The sequence below is a fragment of the Pyxicephalus adspersus genome, chromosome 2, assembly GCF_032062135.1.
Source record: "Pyxicephalus adspersus chromosome 2, UCB_Pads_2.0, whole genome shotgun sequence".
NCBI classification, from domain to species: domain Eukaryota; kingdom Metazoa; phylum Chordata; class Amphibia; order Anura; family Pyxicephalidae; genus Pyxicephalus; species Pyxicephalus adspersus.
This window is the reverse complement of record NC_092859.1, coordinates 38,142,104-38,162,895: the sequence shown is the minus strand read 5'-3', so window position 1 is coordinate 38,162,895 and position 20,792 is coordinate 38,142,104. Positions and strand designations below refer to the sequence as shown.

Here is a 20,792-nt window from a genome sequence, read left to right as displayed (position 1 = left end):
TTTTTTCTCGGCCGTCTAACTCATTTTCAAAATCCCTCATCAGGAGGTGACCTTTGCAAATACATAAAATCTAGAAGGCCTGTGGCTCCAGTAATGTCTGAGAGTCATCTACTACTCAGCTGGCTAAGATTTAATTAACACTTTGCCCCTTCAAGCAGGGGTAAGGCACAGGGATGAGATTATAGTATGCATGTTTATGCATGTAGGTGGGTGTGGAAAGGCTTTCACCATAGCTGACCGCGCTGTGCGGCTTCATTCTCTGCATTGAGCTTTGCGATATTGTGCGCGGAGGGGGACTCCTTTGCTTTTAAAACAAATCTAGAGAGAGGCGAGAAGAGAACTCAATATCCCCCGGCGAGTATGGATTCAGTATCGGGCCGTCTGCAGACACTGTGTGCGTTTTTCCAGTGTATTCACACAAACATTATTAGCAGCCTCTGTGGGAGCTCAAAGAGCAGCAGCTATTGCTAGTGTTCTCCTAATAATTAAAGTGAATTATAAGCCAGTGTTAATACAGTAGCATATTGCTCTGACGAGATCATAGCCACTGAAGAATTCATGAATGTTATAGTATATGAAAAGCAATTACCACTTACTATATTAATGCAACCTTTTTTTGATCCTCTTGCTCTGATGACCTAGATTAAGTGTATAAAAAGACTGGCAAAGTAGGTGGATGTTCCAATAAAATTAGTACATTTATGATGTCATATTAAGACATACTGCATAACTCCCAACTGTCTCTCGTATGGAAGGCACAATGAAGAATTCCTTATTCCTTATTTATATATAAAAGTTCCTGTAAGTCCTGATTTGCAATTGCACACTGTTATTAAACTTTACAGCATGTGTACAATGATAATATAACTTCCTGCTCCTTCTGCACTTGCAGTTGCAATATGATAACAAATTCTTCTGCCATGATAGTAAAATTTTATACTCCTATATGTACACTGATGGTATAACCTCCTGGTATAACTTGCTGTTGCACATTGTAAAAGTCTTTATGTTACAGCTGCACACTGATAGAAAACAGATTCACGTTGCAAACTGATAGTAAAAGCTCCTGTGTTGTATGTGTCTCTCTTACACTTGCAGCTGTGCAGTCCTAGTAAAGCTTTTTGCAAATGCGCACATTTAATATGTGGGAAAACTGACTTAAATGTTACAAAAACAAACATTATATATCGATAAATAAATGAACTTGACAGCTTAAAATGGCTATTTACAAATTTGCCATTAGGTGGAATATACTGTATACAGCAGGCCGCAAGCATCCTAAAACAACACACAGTGTCTATGCTCCATACAACAACCAATCTGATGGTTTTCGATTTCATGTCTAGATATGTGCTTATGATCTGATTGGCTTCAGAAACTTTTACTTCCAGCCATTTTTGATTTGTTATGCCTAGTTGTCTAGTATTGTTTTACGGGATAGGTCTTCCTACATGGCTGACAGCAAGTTAACCTCCTTGGCGGTATTCCCGAGTGTGGTTTAGGGTTAATTTTCAGTACCAAAAGCGGTAACCCCAGTAGCAACACTCGCGGTGGAATTGCAAGGGAGTTTTTAAGTGTTACCTGGTCCCCACGTGATTGCAGCGTCCTCCAGCGGTGCCTGCAGCATCCTCCAGCTATGCCTTGCATCTGCTTCCACGGCGTGTGAATGTTGGGGATGCGAGGCCAAGGGACGCAGAAGCCAGCTGGGCCAGGCCATGTGGGGGTGCGGCTGGGAGGCGGACCAGGCAGGAAAATTAAAATAATAACTGTTTTTCAATGTACCGCTTTGACATTAAAATTTACTTATTCAGACCACCAGGGAGGTAAATGGGAGATATTGGGGAAAATTGCAGTTATCTTACAGCGAGGTCAGTTCCATTTATTTGGGTTTTTGTATCAGAGTTAAGCTTATACCTTAACATGATGAGATGAGGATTTTTTTTTTATTCATGCCACCTCAATTAGGAGAGCAGCTGTATATGCCTTTTGTGGTGGAGTCAACTATGCTGGTGACACTACCCAAAATACAACTTTTACTGGGACAGTCAAAGCCTTAAAGGTGTTCACCCATTTTCCTTTTACCACTGCTCAGTAGTAAAATAGATTTAAGGCTTGTTGCTGTGATAACACATAACAATATTATTGCTGAACTCCAGGCAAACAATGAAGCCCACTTGCTTTATCTGCCAAAAGATTTGTCTTCTCTCTCTACCTAGCGTTGAGACCTATAGATTTGCCAGACAATGCAGACAACTTGATGACCTGACTTTTCTGTGCTGCAGTAAAGCAACATATCTTGGTCATCTGCCTGCCCCCAATGTAGATTTGGACAAAGAAGAAGCAACAACAAACTGATTAGGTCATCTCTCCCCTCCTGTTTGTAAACACAATTATTTATATAGTACACAAAGAGAAAAAGATACACCATATCAATAAAGACTTCTTTCCCATGGTTATAAATATGCTTTTTAAACCTGCTAGAAAATATTTAACAAATCAACTTACCTAGGGGAAATATCGCACCCCTGTTGCATAAAAGCTCCGAGTGAAAACCAGAGACTATTAAATATTCCAAATTCATTAGAATGGTCTGTAGAAGGAGGCTCTCTTCCCTCTTCATATTCTTCATTGTGCCACTCATATGGACTAAATCGACTGACGAGAAAGAGAACCACACTAACTCCAATGTAGGCAAACACTATACACATCCAGATCTCATAGGCCAAGGGATCCAAAAAGGAGAAGACACCGGGTTTTGATTTTTGAGGCTTCTTGATCATAATTGATATTCCCAAGCTCATGAATGGTTTGGAAAAGTCAATAACTTCTTCTCTGACCAGAGTAATTGTCAATGGAGCCACAGCAAGATCTGCTCTCTGGAAGTATAGAGACAAGAACAATAAATATTTTGCAACTTATTTTTCTGAAAAAAATTTCTTATAAATAAAAATAGTCACTGTAATATGTTCTTAAGTAAGTAAATAGTTGGGACATGATGTAGAAAAAAGGTTGATACAAAATAAACAAGTATAAATGTAGACTATGTTGTAAATGTACAGTGTTTATAGGCAGCCTTTATCAACCTTTTTACTGAGGAAGATCCCTTCTAAAAGAAATTCTTCAGTGATCATTGGGATCACTGTGATTCGACAGAGATTGGACAATGTAGCAGCAGACTGAAGAGCTCAACTCTTTGTCTATACACTACATGTATTCTTGATGAATGTATTAATGCTGGCTCTCCTTCTCCTAGTAAGAGTGTTGTAGGAGAACAAAAGTAGGATGATTCCAAGTTGTATGTAAATAACTTACACTAGCAGCATTAAAAATACATTTAGTGATAAGTATGGCAACAAACGAGAAAACACTGAGAAAATTCAGCCTGTGGGTGTGAGTGCATAAAAAAATGAAATGCAGGGGCTGCGATCACTAATTTCCTTCTAAGAGTACCAGGTATCTGTCTGTCTCTGGCTTCAATACCCTATGAATCATGCAGACTATTCGGAGTGAGGCTAAATACATGTCCAAGGTAAGTACTTCCACTAGATTACACCACCAGGCAAGTAGCATTTCAGTAAAAAAAAATCAGCAATGGCCGCTTTCACATTCTTTCAGTTCATGTTTGCAGGCATTGTATCAGTAAAATGATCGAGAAATCTTCCAGACAGCAGCCAAACTCACATGCTGTTAGCAATGCTTGTAAAAATATATCAGAATTGAGATCTTTACAGCTTTCTGTCAAATTTGTGTTGTTAGACAGGCCACAAAAATATGACTGTTCTCACGCTTTCTCAGTTCTAATCAAAAGGAATAGGACATTGGAGAGTCAGTATACAGCTTTTAGCAGACATCATATCACAGAGTCAATTTTTTGCCCTTTATTGGAAGTACATTTAAAATGCAAATGCGCAGGATACAGATAATTCAGTTTTACGTGAACAGCAACAGATTTCATTATCTAGATGATTTATAAAACAAACTTGTGTTTTCGGCAAAGCAACAAGTTTTCTTTATTGCTATCCTTCCCTGTGGAATTTACTTACCTTCCTTTAGATCTCAACTGCTCTGCTCAGCAAAGCTAAAGATTATCTCTGTCTAAGGTTTGAGCTGCTCTGCTCAGAGGTTACATGTGGTTGAGGACTCTTTACTGCACCCATATGACAAGTGCAGGGACATATACTGGCCCAAGATGTTCCATGCTTGAAAATGCCAAGGTTGCCATTTTTTTCCTTTCACCATCTGAATGGAAACATTGGGGGAGTTAACAAAAGTAAGAGTACTAGGTCAGCTTCCAGCTGGACCTCAATATCTAAATAGTTGAATACACTCCATCTACGTGCTTTCAACATAATTTTGCCTCAACCTCAAGCCAGATATGTTTGTTTTATTATTACAAAATAGGGACTTTAAGAGGCTGAAAAACTATTTTTCAATTGATTAAAACATTTATTGAACAACATACCACATCAATTGTACATACACATTAAAATCATTTAAAATCATATAAATAAATCACTCTGTATTCTTAACAGATCTTTGTTCATTCCTCGATGCGTTTCATAGAAACGGTCCACTTCGTCAGGAGGAGACGATAAGAGAGAATTTAAGGTAGAATGGTCAGTTCATGATTGTGTGATCCCCTAAGGCATTGGGTGCGGGGTCCAAAAGGAAGTGGCAATTTAACCAAAACAAGCAAACTCAACTATTTTAACTTTTTAGATGAATACACCAAAAATATAATAGCCATTTATATAAACATCCTCTGAAGAACATTCACTCCAATATGAATGCTGCTAGTCCTATGTCCCTCTAAGCCTGCAATAGAAAACACGTCGAGGAATGAACAAAGATCAATTAAGATTCATAAGTACAGAGAGATTTATGTATATGATTTTAAATTATTTTAATGTGTCATTTTATTCAATAAATGTTTTAAACAATTGAAAAATTGTTTTTCAGCCTCTTAAAGTCCCTATTTTTTTGAATATTCACCATGGGATCCTAGAGAAAAGTGATAGATCGCATGCCTCTCAAGTGCTCCTGCACTGTGCAGAAATGTATTCTTGCAGGATTGGCATTTCTTAGCTTTCGCAGAGAATTGTTTTGTATTCAGAAGTGGTTGCAGCATAAGGGAACTTTCATAAAGTTCTGCTTTAGTCCATTTCCATACTCATACCTCAAGAGGATCCCCCACCTTCCTGGGGCACTGCCAGCAGTGTTCTGATTAATGTAAAGAATGGCATTGGTGTAGTGACATAAGCGTCACTCTCTTCATCAATACATAATGTGGGCAGGGTGCCATGTTCCAGGGGCAGGACCATGATGTTCTGTACTCACTTTCTTTTCTAAGTTTGGTATTATTAATACCTTTAGAGTGAGAACATCCTGTGGCAAACAGGAAGTACTGCAGGGGACACACTGATTGTTAGTATTGCAGCACTTTTTGTATTTTTAAACTTTAATTAGGGTATTAAAAAAATATTGACTGGAGTTAGGTTTAACGCCCAACTCCAGCAACTTTGGAAAGAGAAAGGTGATATTAGAAGTTCCCTTTTAATCACTATGTCTCTGTATTTCCACGTGTGAGATTTGTACGCACTTCCTGTCTATTTGAAGGATGTCCAACAAGTATGTGAGGAAAAAAAATCCCCACTTCTTGACTATTAGATTGGTGTCTGACAGAAAAGTAAGTGAGGGAATAAAAAAAACCCTTTGGGCTGGAGTTAAGCTTTAAAGTCAGAGCCTTTGATTTAGACTATTTTGCTATTTCCTTTAATTTTAACCAAATGTGACCATCATGTCAATACAGGCAGATTCTGCAGTAAAAAGACATTTGAGATTTAATAATTCCTACTAATTTAGATTAATTGAACCAATTTCTATGTGTGCACCAAGGGGCAAGCAAAGCATTTCAGAGCAAGGAGAAGACACTTTATAACCCCTAAGGCTTACTGTCAAAGACAAGTGCTGAAATACTGCACCCACTGAGAGAGAACATGTGAGAATGGGAAAGGTTACCAAAATGGCTGCAGGCCCCAACCCAGGAACCATCCAGGGGTTGCCATGGTTACCAGCTCCCATCCAGGGAGGCGAAGCAAGAACATGTCCATAGCCGTAGGGGGGCAAAGAAAAAAAAAATTGTGGAGTGAAAAGGGAGAGATGTGCTGAGCAGACTTTGGAATCGGAGATAATAATCAGTCAGGCTGTGCTGTATAAACTCCAATTCGTTGAGTAAACTGAATTAATAAATAACACATTGAGCTTCCCTTTCCTATCACAGACTTCTATTGGGAATCTGCTAATAGGAAAATAAAAAGTAAGGTTTAGGAGTCTAGAGAAATTAGTTTAACCAGTTCTCTGCTGTGAGGGGTACTCTATGGTAAGAAAACAATCCAGGCTCCAAACAGACTATGCTGTTTATATAATTTTTTCACTGTTAAAACAACAAGGAGTTCACATTTGGTTAACTACTTCATCTAGACATGCAATGTAGGCTGATTTAAAGTGTAAACAAAACCAGAACCTCTGCCAGGTTTATACTGTTTTATGAGGGAGGAGGCAAGGAGCACTGGGCTGCTTGATATGTTGTGGTTTGCAATGAGAGGCATGTGGAGGTTGGTGAGCAGCTCTTTTAGTCCCAGGGACCCTTTAAGGTAGTCTTTGGTAAATTGTGGAAAGAAATTGAAAGAGACAGGTACCACTCCATTGGCATAAATCAAGAATAGGTTTTGTTTTGTGGTCAACAAGATGTGTCAATATATTCTGTAGGCCAGTGATCCCCATCCTTTTGCACATCGCGGACCACTAAATGACTCCGGACTTTGGATGTGCGGGAAGCCGTGTGTCACTCAAAGGCAAATAAATTTCCCCCCAGAGGGACATCATAATGCCAGAAGGTCTGAGCCGGAGATGGGAGAGTGGGAGGGTTGAGTCCAGAGACACAACCTGCCCACTGCCCTGAGCCTGCGATGTCTCCGGGAGATGTGGTCCACCGCTCTGGCTGGTGCACCCCCCAAGCGGGGTTCTTCTTCTGACACTGCTGGTGGGTGCACCGACCAGAGCCACGGCCAACCTGTCAGATGACCACAGCCCGCTAGTCACTCAGACAGAGGATTGGGGACCTCTCCTCCAGGCTACAGGGATCCCCTTTTTATTATTTGCATTTTTAGCCATGATGGAGGGAATCCCTGTAGTGCCCTAATGCCCTAAGGAGGATTTTAAAAAATTAGTAGACTGAGGACTAGGGAGTCCTGAGACCCTGTCATGGAGGAAAAGCCACACAGAAAGGCAGACCTTAAAGAACATCTTTAATGACATGGATTTCCTTTCATGACAGGACCTCAGGACTCCCTAGTAAGTGCAATTATGTCATCTATATATCCCTGAGGATGTCAGAAAGGCGAAACGCATGGGATTACAAAATATTCAATAGTAGATCGACATATGATTATGAACATCATAAATATGAATATGAACATCATATAGATGTTGATTTTTTAGTCGATGAGTCCATATCCCATGACTTCCTAATGGGTTCTGTACAGAACATTTAACTTTTGTATATTTCATACTGTTTTCTTTACAATACTTGAGTGATTATCAGCCAAAAACCTCTTCTTTCTTCACCTAATTTTTTCATGTATATTAAGGGGTGGCTAGCTAATAAATTTGAGAGAAATTGGGAGACCAACAGCTTTTCTTACCTGTTAGATGATTTTGTTAAACACAAAGCCTTTTCTGAACTTTTACATGTGGAGTAGCATCTTTTGTCCACTAAATTATTTCTATGTTTATCCATCGACAGATAAAATGGATTTTGTATTGGAATTCATCTCTTCCATGGTCAGTTCCTAGTGACTTTCAAATAAAAGGAATATCTGAAGACTCTATTTCAGATAGAGTATGGAATAGATGAGACCTCAAAAAGAAGATTCTCCTTCCTGAACATTAGACACAAGAATTACTGACTATACAAGTTAGTGAATGTTCTTTGATCTTCAGGACAACTTTCCTCATTGGACAATTTCACTTCTTTTACTTGTTTTTGAAACATGTTTACATTTTGGGTTCTCCCACATTTAGTCCCTGTAAAAGTGGTCACCATGACAAAAAAAGTAGGGACACAGTCAGCAATAGAGCAATACAGACTCAACAGTAGTACTCATTTTTTCCTTTTTTGTTTGTTCTGCTTTATCCATGTGCACCTTACCATGAAATGCTAGTTATTAATTGGTTAGAGCTTTTGCCAGTTCTGCTGTGCTTGGCTTCTGGTGTGTCCCTACAGCTTAAAGGACAAATGGGTGGCCTCCAGGCATAACAGCTCCAATGTATTCATTGCTTTATATGATAAAGATTGGATCTTTCATTAAGAATCAATGTTCACATAGGAGCTTTGCCAGGTCATTTGCAAATATAATAAGCTAAAACCTCTGTCTTTAGCTTATATTGTAAAAATGGTGTATTTTTTTAATTCTAACTAGCTATTAAGTGTGCTGGACAATAATTGTATCAAATTGTTCTGTGTCAGGGTTTCTCTTTCTCTAGTCTATCCAAGATTCAAAAAAAATTGTGGCTTAGAATAGGATTTTAAAGAAACAGGAACAATGTTAGAAAAGGTAGACCACTTGACCACAATATAAATAGATATACTTACTGTATGGTTCAGTAACATATCTAGTTTGCTGACTAGTTTTGTCACAGTGACAGGTTTGGTTAAACACCTGAATCTATTTTCCACTTCTTCCTCCAGCAGTGATCTATAAGCTAACTTTGCCTGACGTTTATTATTATATATACACAGTGCTGCACTATCAATATCAATCTTGCATAAGGTGAACACACAGATGGAAGCATTTTATCACAAATGTCAGCAGAGGTAATAATGATACTGAACCGTCAATGGGAAACTGCCAGAAAGACATATTTCCCTGGACATGGTCAGAGTTATTGCACCATTTGACGGTAGGTGAAAGTTTCTTTGGCCTCATTAACTCTACAAATGAAACCTATATGCTTAAGTACACATGCAGTCAAAGACCTTGTTGTATCAGTTATAGATTTACTCGTTTATGTCATCTTGGTTGAAGGTGTATCAGACACAAGTATAAAAATGGGAAACCGATGTATGCTGTAAGCTATAAAAACATAAGAAAAAAGTAACTTTAAAGTCTAACTGTAGCCAGGCCATAGACATTTAGACATTTATTTATTATTTATTTATTTATTATTATTTATTATGCATTTGTGGAATGCCCACTGATGATGCGGCACCCAAACATGCATATGTGAAGAATGAAACTTGGTGCTTTTGACAGCACTTTGTATAGAACCCCACAGCCTCCTGAGATATGTGACATAGGAATCCCAAGAGGTTGTGGTATTACCCAATATTCTTTATAGTTTTTATTAATTTAAAACACACACACACACACACATAAAGAACATTTTTTAAAATGTAGAGAGGAAGCAGTTCTATTACCCAAAATTACATTTCCGGTGATATGTAAGTGATTATAGATTATGATTACATCAGATAGTCAGGTCATGTTGGCAGGTGTAGTGTCCTATGCAAGGAAAACACGAATGGTTATGGTCTTATGCAATTGTCAGGTCATATTGGAAGTGTGAAATTCACTGGGGAAAAATTCTTTCCAGTATGCCAGCTTCCATTACATTCAAGTACCAGGTCACTATGTTAACTCAAATATGGTATACAACAAGCCATGAAAGTGAACACCATAGTATATTTTTTATGTACGTACCCCATACACCAGCTCTCCCACCATTCCATTCCATGCCTTCATGTCTGAATCGCGAGCTCCATACTTTCCATCCTTCACAATCTCCAGTTTGTACTTGAATCCAACGTGCTTGGCAATTTCCTGAGCCAACTCAACACAGTATCCCTCAAACTTATCATTTCCTTCAAATTCATCAGCATTCTTTTTGTACATAACATATGGGGCTTCCTAGTAATGGAAGAAGAGACAATGGAGTAATTGCTTTTCAAAAAGACGAAGGAAAGTTTATTAACTTTATTATTCAGTTTTCCTCTTTACCTGAACTACAGTGAACTCAAATATATTTTTGTTTGCTATGTAGTTTGGTGTAGTAGGTCATAATAAATTATGTTTTTCAATAGTTGGCAGTGGTAACTAAATATTGGCACTTATACTGACTTGTACTCACTCATATATAGAGTTCCAACAATTGAAGGTACATTATGTTTGTATTCTTACCACTATTCACACTGCAAGGTACATTATGTTTGTATTCTTACCACTATTCACACTGCAAGGTACGTTATGTTTGTATTCTTACCACTATTCATACTGCAAGGTACGTTATGTTTGTATTCTTACCACTATTCACACTGCAAGGTACATTATTCTAAAAAATCCCTGATGATTTGGTTTAAATAGGGATTCCCCCAAACCATTTTTGAACATTTTTTTAAGGGTTCCTTTGGATAAAAAGACTGAGAAACCTTTCGTAGCTTTTCACTGCATAGTTTTGGATGCATCTATTATTGGATTTGATAGATTGATATTCCCAGCATAAAAATTGTATGCACATCAACTTACCAAGTACGTATAGGCCAAAATGTTTTATTTAGTTTTGCATAGAGTTGGGAGGTATTGAAAACTGTTTTAATTTATTTATGTCTTGTTGGGAACATTTAGGTTGAACTGAACTCAAAAAGAAAACATATTAGCTATAGTAAAGGAACAATTAGGGCTCTATTTATAAAACAGGGAATCAGCCACTCCCTCAAACATTCCCTCTTGGGAATCTTCTGGGTCTGTGTGTTTCAAAGGCTGTAACTGATTCGCACCAGGGAATGATTGAGGGAATGTCATATTCCTTGTACAAATGGAGCTCTTTGAAATGTTAATTTTGCCTAGGCAGTACCACGAACCATATAGTTGGTTTGTGTGAGTGCCTAGGCACTCCTTTGCCTTAATCTTCATAGATGTGTATATCTGCAGTGTTAGATCTAAGACAATGGGCCTGACTTATTAAAGCCTCCAAGGCTGGAGAGAACACACTTTAAACAGTGAAGCTGAGTGATCCAGTAAACCTTGATTGGATCTGGTCCAGGATTTAAAACATTTGCTAGCAAATAGCAAATGACTTTGAAGAAATCTATTCCAGGTTTGCTGGATCACTCAGATAAACTGATGAAACTGTATCCACTCCAGTCTTGGAGAGCTTTTTAAATCAGGCCCACTGTCTTAGGCTTGACCAGTTGCACTGCTGCACTGGTTCTTAAAGAACCAGTGCTTCCACATTTGATCGATCTGAGTGGTATTGAAGATCTCACTGCCACCCCCATTCATTTTCTATTGGGCTGCTGTGGGTAAATGCTAAACGTATTGTTTCCCCCAAGGCAGAAGATTACTGACATGAAGTGGTAACCACACCACAACATCCCTGTCAGCCTGAGCGTAGTCTTAGTTTGCCATGGTAGTTCGTAATGGGAAAAAAACAGCTTCAGGCATAATGCAAGCTGAGACTGGATGACTAATACTTTGCTCTTTGTCTGACTTGCCATGAATTTCTGTCCCACTGGCAGTGGTCATTAGAACAATCAGAGAAAGTGAATCTCGCAAATCGTAACACAGAAAGCAATAAAAACCTCCCCAAGGTTTACTTTAAAAGCAGGATTTGTATAGATTTACCCCACCAGACTCACGCTAGCTCATAAAATATTTTTTTGGTATCCGCCTCAGTTGTCAGATTGCCAGTTTGTTTTTAAGCCTTGTAAAAGATACATCAGAATTCCAAGCAATTCCAGAAAAGCCAACCAATCTGAATGAAATCAAGGCTTAGGATCTGAAGACCCAGGCATAGACACACCTTGTTTATAAAAATTTAGGGACGCAAATTGGAGCAGCATGAAGTCCTAACACAGCCTTGATTGTAATCTTATCATACCTCTGCAGTTTCTAATGCAGAAGAGTTGCTCCTATCTGTCTGCAGAGAATTTATACTTTTAAAAAATTAATTCATTCTGATTCATTAATCTATTGTACGCTTAAGCTATAGTTAGAACTTTTTTCACAAAACATTTTTATTTATGGCTTTTCTGTGTTACAGTTAATAATTTACTTTTTCAGTTTCCTTTTTTATAGTAGGAAGAGATCCCTTGTGTTTCTGAAGTCATTAGCTATTTGTCAGATGCTATAAATAAACTGGTGACATCAGTATTACCGAATACTATCCATCATTGGCCATTTGTGCGCAGCAATCTGTGATGGAAAGGCTATCTCAGAACACCACACAAATGGAAGAAAAACATTTGTCTGAATGTACTGTAAGATGTCTGTGTTATTAAGAGGTGTTTAAGAGTCATAGATTTTCTGCTTTATCAATTCCTGCAGGATTTAGGTATTCATGTCAATATTCTCCTTTGTGTTCTGGTTGCATATTGGCCATATGTGGCTAACTGGGACCAGGTAATCAGGAGCATCATTAAATAGGAATTGATTTTTGAAGAATATAGCCAAGTAATGTAGACAAAGTGCAAGTGACTAGTCAACAGTATTGCTCATGGTCTCCCTGCAGCTGATCTTTTCCCACCACAGGTATTCTATGGATTGTTCTGAACTACAGTTAGGTCCAAAAATATTTGGTCAGAGAAAACTTTTTTTCTAATTTTGGTTCTCTACTTTACCACAATTACTTTTAAATAATACAAATCAGATGCAGTTGAACTGCAGACTTTCATCTTAATTTCAGTGGGTTGAACAAAAAGATTGCATAAAAATGTGAGGAACTAAAGCCTTTTATTAGGCCTGGCGTTGATTTGGGGGGGGGGGGGGGTGCTGGTATGTGGAAGATTTTGCTGTGAACAGACAACATGCGGTCAAAGAAGCTCTCCATGCAGGTGAAACAAGCCACCCTTATGCTGCAAAAAAACAGAAAAAACCCATCCGAGAAATTGCTACAATATTTGGAGTGACAAGATCTACAGTTTGGTACATCATGAGAAAGAAACGAAGCACTGGTGAACTCAGCAATGCCAAAAGACCTGGACGTCCACGGAAGATAACAGTGGTGGAAGATCGCAGAATAATTTACAGGGGAAGAGAAACCCCTTCACAACAGCCAACCAAGTGAACAACACTCTCCAGGAAGTAGGCGTATCGATATAAGTCTACCAATGGGGAGAAGACTGCATGAAAGTAAATACAGAGGGTGCACTGCAAGGTGCAAGCCTCAAGGGAAAAAAAGGGTTGATTGGACTTTGCTAAAGAAAAACATCTAAAAAAGCCGGCACAGTTCTAGAAAAACATTCCAGAATTTAGACAGATGAAACCAAGATCACCTTCAACCAGAATGATGGCAAAAATAAAGTATGGAGAAGGCGTGGAACAGCTCATGATCCAAAGCATACCACATGTGTAAAACATGGCAGAGGCAGTGTGATGGCATGGGTGTGCATGGCTGCCATGGCACTGGGACCCTAGTGTTTATCCATGATGTGACACAGGACAGAAGCAGCCGAATAAATTCTGAGGGGTTCAGAGACATACTGTCTGCTCAATTCCAACTAAATGCAGTCACATTCATTGGAGGCGTTTCATATTACAGATGGACAATGACCCAAAACATACAGCCAAAGCAACCCAGGAGTTTATTAAAGCAAACAATTAAAATATTCACTTGATCTGAACCCAATTGAGCAAAGCATTTCACTTGTTGAAGACTAAACTTCAGACGGAAAGGCTGCAGTAAAGGCCTGGCAGAGCATTAAAAAGGAGGAAACCCAGCATCTGGTGATGTCCATGAGTTCAAGACTACAGGCTGTCATTGCCAGCAAAGGGGTTTCAACTAAGTATTAGAAATGAACATTTTATTTTCAGCTTTTTAATTTGTCCAATTACTTTTAAGCCCCTGAAATGAAGTGATTAGTTCTTGACCTTTTTATGCAATCTTTTTGTTCAACCCACTGAATTAAAGCTGAAAGCCTGCAGTTCAACTTCATCTGAGTTGTTTCATTTAAAATTAATAATAACGTACAGAACCAAAATTGGAAAAATGTTGTCCCTGTCCAAATATTTATGGACCTAACTGTATGTCCCTGTTTGGTGACAGCCATCTTGGTAGAGGCAGGATTTTGATTTTGCATGTCAGAGAATCCAGAAGGAGAACAGTGAGCAGATGCTCTGTTTATGTACTGTTAAAGGTCTAATGCCCAAGAGTGCCTAGGCACAACCACATACCAGGCAGTGCACTTCTATTTTTCAGGAAGAAAGGGTATGTTTTTCAGGGTAATGCTTATGTTTTTTTTTTGGTGGCAAACTGTTTATTTGAAAATGGCAATGGAAAAGGTGGACAGTATGTTTAACATGGAAGGTCCAGTGTATATGTCCCATATATCATGTTCCTTAAATCTTCGCTGAATGAGTTTGGTTTTATTTCAAACCCTAACTCCCAGTAGATATAAAACTATACCCATATCTATTCACTGAAAAACATTCAATGTAACTTTTTCGCAGCTAACAGAAATCTGACATTTATAGTGTTCAGTACACACCATTATATTATGAGATATTATAAAAAAAAATCATAGGCTTGTACCTAGTGATTACTAAAAAGTGTGGTTATGAAAAAAAATTATATGTGGTTACACTGAATAATGTTTAGTATTTGAGTATTTAGGGATTAGAAATAATGTTTCCCTATTGAAGCAAACTGTACTTTGTTTTATAAAGGTTATTTTTTATCTTAGTCTAGAGAGTAAGGGCCCATTTACACCTTAGTACCCCATCAAGGCATTTTTTTGTACCTTATTACATTGGTACAAATAATACATCTTTGTTGTATTAGAGCAGCCTATATATTTAAAATACTTATTCAAGCATCATTTCTTCTGACACATGTTGGAATCACCATGTAAGTTGTGGTGCACTGCAATACACTGCAGCTATGGTCTTAAAGTTCTCTGGATGAAGGTTTATTGTCATTTGGTTGATCTTAATGATTAATGTATTTATTTAATCTAACTATAGAACTTTGCAAAACTGTATTATTCCATGCAAACCTGCTTGTAAATACCCATATGTATGCTTACTTTTCAATAAAACAACCTGTTTCTTTCTATTTGCTGCTTTGCCTGGCACATGGCTCATTTCTTTACTCAGCAAGCCAGGCAGTATTTTATTTTTTAAAATGTTGTTATTTTTAGGCAAAATGTTGATACACCTTAATGCTGCTTATCAGAAAAGAAGATACAAAAGCTTTATTTGAATGCTAAACACACATGACAAGCTACGGTAGGACTGAAGGGTACAACTTCAACATTAGATAAGCTATATTATTTTTATGGTTTATCATGGATCATGTGTTTGTGTGAACCTGAAATCCAAACCTCTTGTAGCAATTTTCTCCTGCTTTTGTTAATTTACTTTAGTAAATCAGACACACTGTTGATAGTAGAATTTGGGGAAAATCTATTCACGCATAGATCAAAGCATGTTTGTATGGTGGTTTTACAGACATATGTTTGATTAAAATCTAAAAATGATCTATCTCCTGATATTTCCCATATAACTTTTGTAGACAAACTTAGGATGGATACTGAACAACATTATATTCTTTTATAAACTGGAAGGGCCAGTTCAAATCAATTTCCTTTCTAAAATGAACTACATTAGTATAAGGACAACATACCCTTTAAGTGGAAGTCATGGGGTTGTATAGACAGAATTCTTTTAACTACAATTTCCATACATCTTTTTCTTGTGGGTGTATGATTGGCAGGAGAGGAATGCCAGAGTGAAGGAAAGAACGGTTTCCTGGGAAACTCTTGTTTTCATGAATAGCAGCATTAAGAAGGTGGGAAGTCCTCCCTCTGTGCAGTACATAAAGTGCAATCGGCGTTGCATTGCCATGGTCGGTACATGTCATCTATAAAGCTGTTTTAATGTCCTGACCATTTCTAATAAACATAAAATTGCATAATTTTCCAAAAAACTATTTAAATTATTTATTAAAGATGAAAGTTGTTTTTGACTGCTGTCTAAATGACACTATTGCACATGCTGATAACAGAAGAAATTTGAAGGATTTTTTTTTTTTTATTTTATGTTTATTAGGACATGTGCCAATGGGGCTTTTTTTTTTATAGAATTTACCACTCTCCCCATACAAGTAAATGTGAATGCAAAAGCGGTGCAAATCAATCTCATGTCTGCATGGTCTTTTTTTTTTTTTTACAGATATAACACAAATAAGCGTTCAAGAACACAGCAGTGCCACCACCTGATCCTCTCAAAGAGCCTGATTATAAAAGGTCTCCAAGGCTGGGGAAGATACATTTTTATCAGTGAAGCTGGGTGATCCAGCAAACCTGGAATAGATTTCTTCAAATACATTTGCTAGCAACCCTGGACAAGATCCATTCGAGGTTTGCTAGATCACCCAGTTCCACTGGTGAAAGTGTATCCTCTCCAGCTTTGGAGAGCTTTAATAAATCAGGCTCAAAGTGAGAATTTGACTTCCTTTTATTCTTCAAAACAAAACTTGATTTCTTTATGCTAGCAGGTAGCTTGTTAGTGCAGAAGAAAATGTGCATGTCTCCTTTACTCTGTGCATAATTTTGGCATGCCATGGGTGGTGGGAGAAAGTGTCTGCTGTGTGTGGAGGCTATGTGGGTTCTGGGTGGCCAAACAAGATGGCTGAAAAGTTCAGACCCAGAAGAAGGGAGTGACAGTGTTATTGATGAAGTGAAAGGTGTTGCCCAGACATGTCATCACTAGGAAAAGCCACTACATGAAGTAAGTCTACTATAATGGTTCCTGCCATGGAAATACAGCTGTAACCAGAGCTTAAACGACAGCCATTTGGTCAAGGGGAGGTGTCAGTTTTTAGTGTATAAAAATATTAGGTTGAACTAGTGAGCTCTGTCAACAAGAGGCATAAAAAAAGGCTGGTTAGCTATAAACAAAAGAAATAATAAACAAATGCTATATCAGCTGATAAACATTTTAGTAACCACTATCACAAATAATAAATAAAATTATGTACCACTTAAACACTAAAATCACTATGCATTCCCATTAACAGAGGCAAACCCCCAAGGTTAATCTGAGGATTACAAATCTTTACTTAAATTTTAACAATATTACCAGTATTTATAAAAAAAAAAATGATGTATTTTTTTGATTGGGGTTTGTGGACGAAGTATCAAGATAGCCTGTAAAAAATCCCAATCTTTACTAGTAAATATACAGAACCATAAAAACCATTTCAAATACTAAACCATTATCCATACCAATATGGTGGTAACGATGTATGTCCTGTTCTGAACCCCTATGGATTCATTTCCTGCTTGGGCATCAGTGGCTAATGGGATCAATTTGTCATCTTCATTCCATGTAGCAATCTGTTAATTAGAAAAGATATGTTATTGTCAATGAACATTTCTCTCCATTTTGTTCTGGCCCATTAAACGTTATATTCTTTTCCAAGTTTGCTCCTCATTACTGTGTTTTAAGCCTAGAATTTCAAGTACAGGTAGGAATGAAAGATTTGTGCAACTAATGGATGGTAGTGTACAATAAATCAGCATCTCCTCTGCTGATTTACACTGGTATATTGGCAAAGTGTTAGATGTGGGCATCCTATACAAAAAAAAGATTTCAGACTGCTTTAAAATTGCATTTTCTTTCACCTGCCAGGGGCTATTTAGACATCAAATTTGGAAAAAAATTTGCAGACACTTATTTTGTTTTGTTGATCATGAAAAGAATCTCTTTTCATTATAATGGATTTGAACTACAAAAATAAAGATGAGCATTTTTTAAGTAAAAGTGTCAAAGTTTGGAAAAATGCTCATCCAGTGATTGGCTTTTTATTTAAATACATATTTTATTTGTTTATGTCCTTTAAAATTCGATTTGTGTTTGCAAAAAAAACTATTCACAGTTTTTATAGTGAGTTATTACTGTTCAGTGCATGAATAGGTTTGTTTAATCCCACCTATACACTATAAATTGGTCTATTAATCAACAGACCCCTTTCATACCTGTGATCATTATTATGTGATGGAGAAGGCAGAAGGTCAGGGTAGAGCTGCCTGAAGACGTGCGGCTTTATGAGGGGAAGATACCTGGAACAGCAGTGGTTTGACAGAAGGCCAAAAGAGCAGAAACTTTAACCCCGGTGGTCCACATATTGAATTTACACATTTTGTGCTTGTGATTATTTGTTAGTTATCTGCTAATCCATATACTTAAGGGTAGAATCTCAGGTACCATATGTGAGGAAATTTTATAAAAACTGAAGGGACCATGAGGAAACAAACAGTACCGACTTGAGGGATAACAAGGCAGCCTATTCCCCTGGGTCGATGGTATGGAAATGGTTAAACCATATATCTATATATATATATATATATATATAGTAATACAAACATTTTTGCTTGGCCTAAATCCACCACACTGGGTAATAACACAGAGAGAACATGAAGGTATAGTGGTTACAAACCCAAGAAAAGGTATTTCACCCCTCCCCCCCCCGTACCATAGGCTTAGATTGCTATAACTGTTGAAAAATTTGCAAAAATTGCAAAAAGTCAGAACAACTCTTTCTATTAAAAATAGCTTTGAAAATAGTCATTACTGGCAAATACAGCATATTTGAAAATGTCATAATTTGCATCAATCTAATTGATTAATAGGACTTTCAGAAGTAGCAGATCCTCTTTAACCTTTATACTAATTTGCATTAGGGCTATATAGATGTATTTCCATTCTGAGTTAGATTTTACATTTCATTATTTATTAGGATAAACCATACTTGGTAATAGATTTATACAGGGATACGCAATACTTATTTGGAATATGTGCTTTCACTATCACACAAAGACCGACAAGACTATAAATAGTGCTGTGTCTGGAAACCTGATGGGTTTGTTTTGCTGTCTGGCAAAGGACACAGGTGGCAGAAGGGGAATGTCCAGCAATTGGTATTGGGGATTCTGTAGTAACACCTCTGTGGTGTAGCTGGAAGCAAGTGCATGAGAACAGATGAACCTAATACAATGTGAAAGCCTTATTGTGTGAGCAGCTTCCAATCACTTTATATTAGGCTCCATTATAAGCAAGGCGCTGAGTCTCCATCCTGAGAACAGTCCACTTACAAGGACCAATGTCTCCAAGCAATGAAGCAGAAGGCATAGAAAAGGTGACAGGTAGAGCAAACTTGCTGTGAGTTATAAACATAAACTTTAAAATTATTCCCATTTTTTTTTAACAATTTGCATTTCACTAATTGAGTGAACCAATATGTGCAACAAAATGGTACATGTGTGTTGTAAGTGCAATCCATTTTTAAGGGTACCCTAAGGTATACACAGCATAAACCTTCACACCTGCCCAGGAGAGGCACTAAAAACCTTGGGCCAGGTTGGAAAATACAAACTCAACCCCTTAATAGAAAAAGGCAGGATCAGACATAAAGGAAAAAATGTATCAGGTGGGCATTCCAAACAGACATGGTTTATTGTGACATACTTTACATATTTCAATAAGTTAATTTGCTGGAATCAGTGTTTGATCACAACCACAAAGGTAGTGGATGCTGGTAGGCTTCCAACTTGCTGAACAGTGAACAGATACAGATAGCTGTATAAAGCTCAGCATGTGTCACTAAGCACTACCAGAGGGTACTCCTTTGATAGATGTCTGAATGGTAAATATCCTAACATAGGGCTACCATCACAAAATATCTTATAAGACAATTGTACTATACCGTACTATACTGAATGATTGTTCACTAAGAAGAGACTGTTCAATAATAGCTTTGTGTTTCCATGTGCAGCTAACAAAAAAATTGGCCATCTGTTACTCTCCACTATATGGGTCTATCCAGAAGAGTGATGATGTAATTCTTCTCTACAGGCACATAGTTTGCAGTAACAACCATTCCGTGCCAAGGAAAGCAATAGCAATAGGTTACGCTCCATTTTTTGCTATACTGCAACCATTTTACTCTTGTTTGGCAAGTTGTGATTTCCTGGACAATTTCAGTTTTGCAAAATGATTGCAATCATCCTATTAAATTGGAACTAAATCTGCAATACTCACCTGTCCTCTTTCTGTTGCAGGACTTCATCATCTTCCTTTTTCTTTTCCTAGAGAAGATCTTCACCCATCATGATTGGCCAGGCAGGGACGATATAACTCTTGTGCTGGCACGTGGGAGTTTATTCAATCTCAGCACATGCAGGGGAAACTGGCATCGCTGGGTATCATGCCTACCAAAGCTGAGCTGTGCCTGCTCAATTTAGCTTTTGTGACAGTTTGTGAAGCAATCAGGCAGGTAACAGTCACTGACCTGCCTGACCATGCATTTTTAAAAAGTGTAGCCTACCATTACAAAAAAAACATAACTTTAGTTGAACTTTAGGTTGGAGTATGAATTTACTTGTATTTAATTGTATTTTCTTTAAAATTTTCCCAGTGTGTGAAAGTCCATGTCTGCTTTAAAGCTTGCACTGTATTACCCAGAGATGATAAAATTCACAGAACACAATCATTTGTGGCAGACACATCGAGGAATTGTGTGGTGTGATGTCATAGTGCTTGTGGTCTGAAAAAATACAATGCAAAAAAATATCCAATACTTCAACTAAATGTAATGGGGTAAAAAAAAAATCAAACTAGATATTTTGCACACAATACAATCAAGCAAAAACATTTCCTTTACAGATTACTGTTTGCTAACACTATATTTCTGCTTCCAGCAACCATTTACCTGATGCAAATTCATAGTTAGGATTC

The 20,792-nt window shown here is 37.6% G+C and overlaps 1 protein-coding gene across 5 annotated transcripts in view; it reads right to left on the bottom strand.

Moving 5' to 3' along the window:
- The window catches only part of GRIA1 (glutamate ionotropic receptor AMPA type subunit 1), a 155,528-nt gene that overhangs the window by 27,629 nt on the left and 107,107 nt on the right, over positions 1–20,792 (bottom strand). For all 5 annotated transcript variants that reach the window (XR_011919373.1, XM_072400458.1, XM_072400460.1 and 2 more), the window contains exons 9-11: positions 17,282–17,392; positions 9,762–9,968; positions 2,506–2,876 (exon numbers count right to left, since the gene is read on the bottom strand). Coding sequence is in view for 4 of the 5 variants with exons in the window: in XM_072400458.1 (XP_072256559.1) it covers positions 2,506–2,876; positions 9,762–9,968; positions 17,282–17,392 (689 nt within the window). In the remaining variant the exon portion in view is untranslated. The remainder of the gene's footprint in view (positions 1–2,505; positions 2,877–9,761; positions 9,969–17,281; positions 17,393–20,792) is intronic.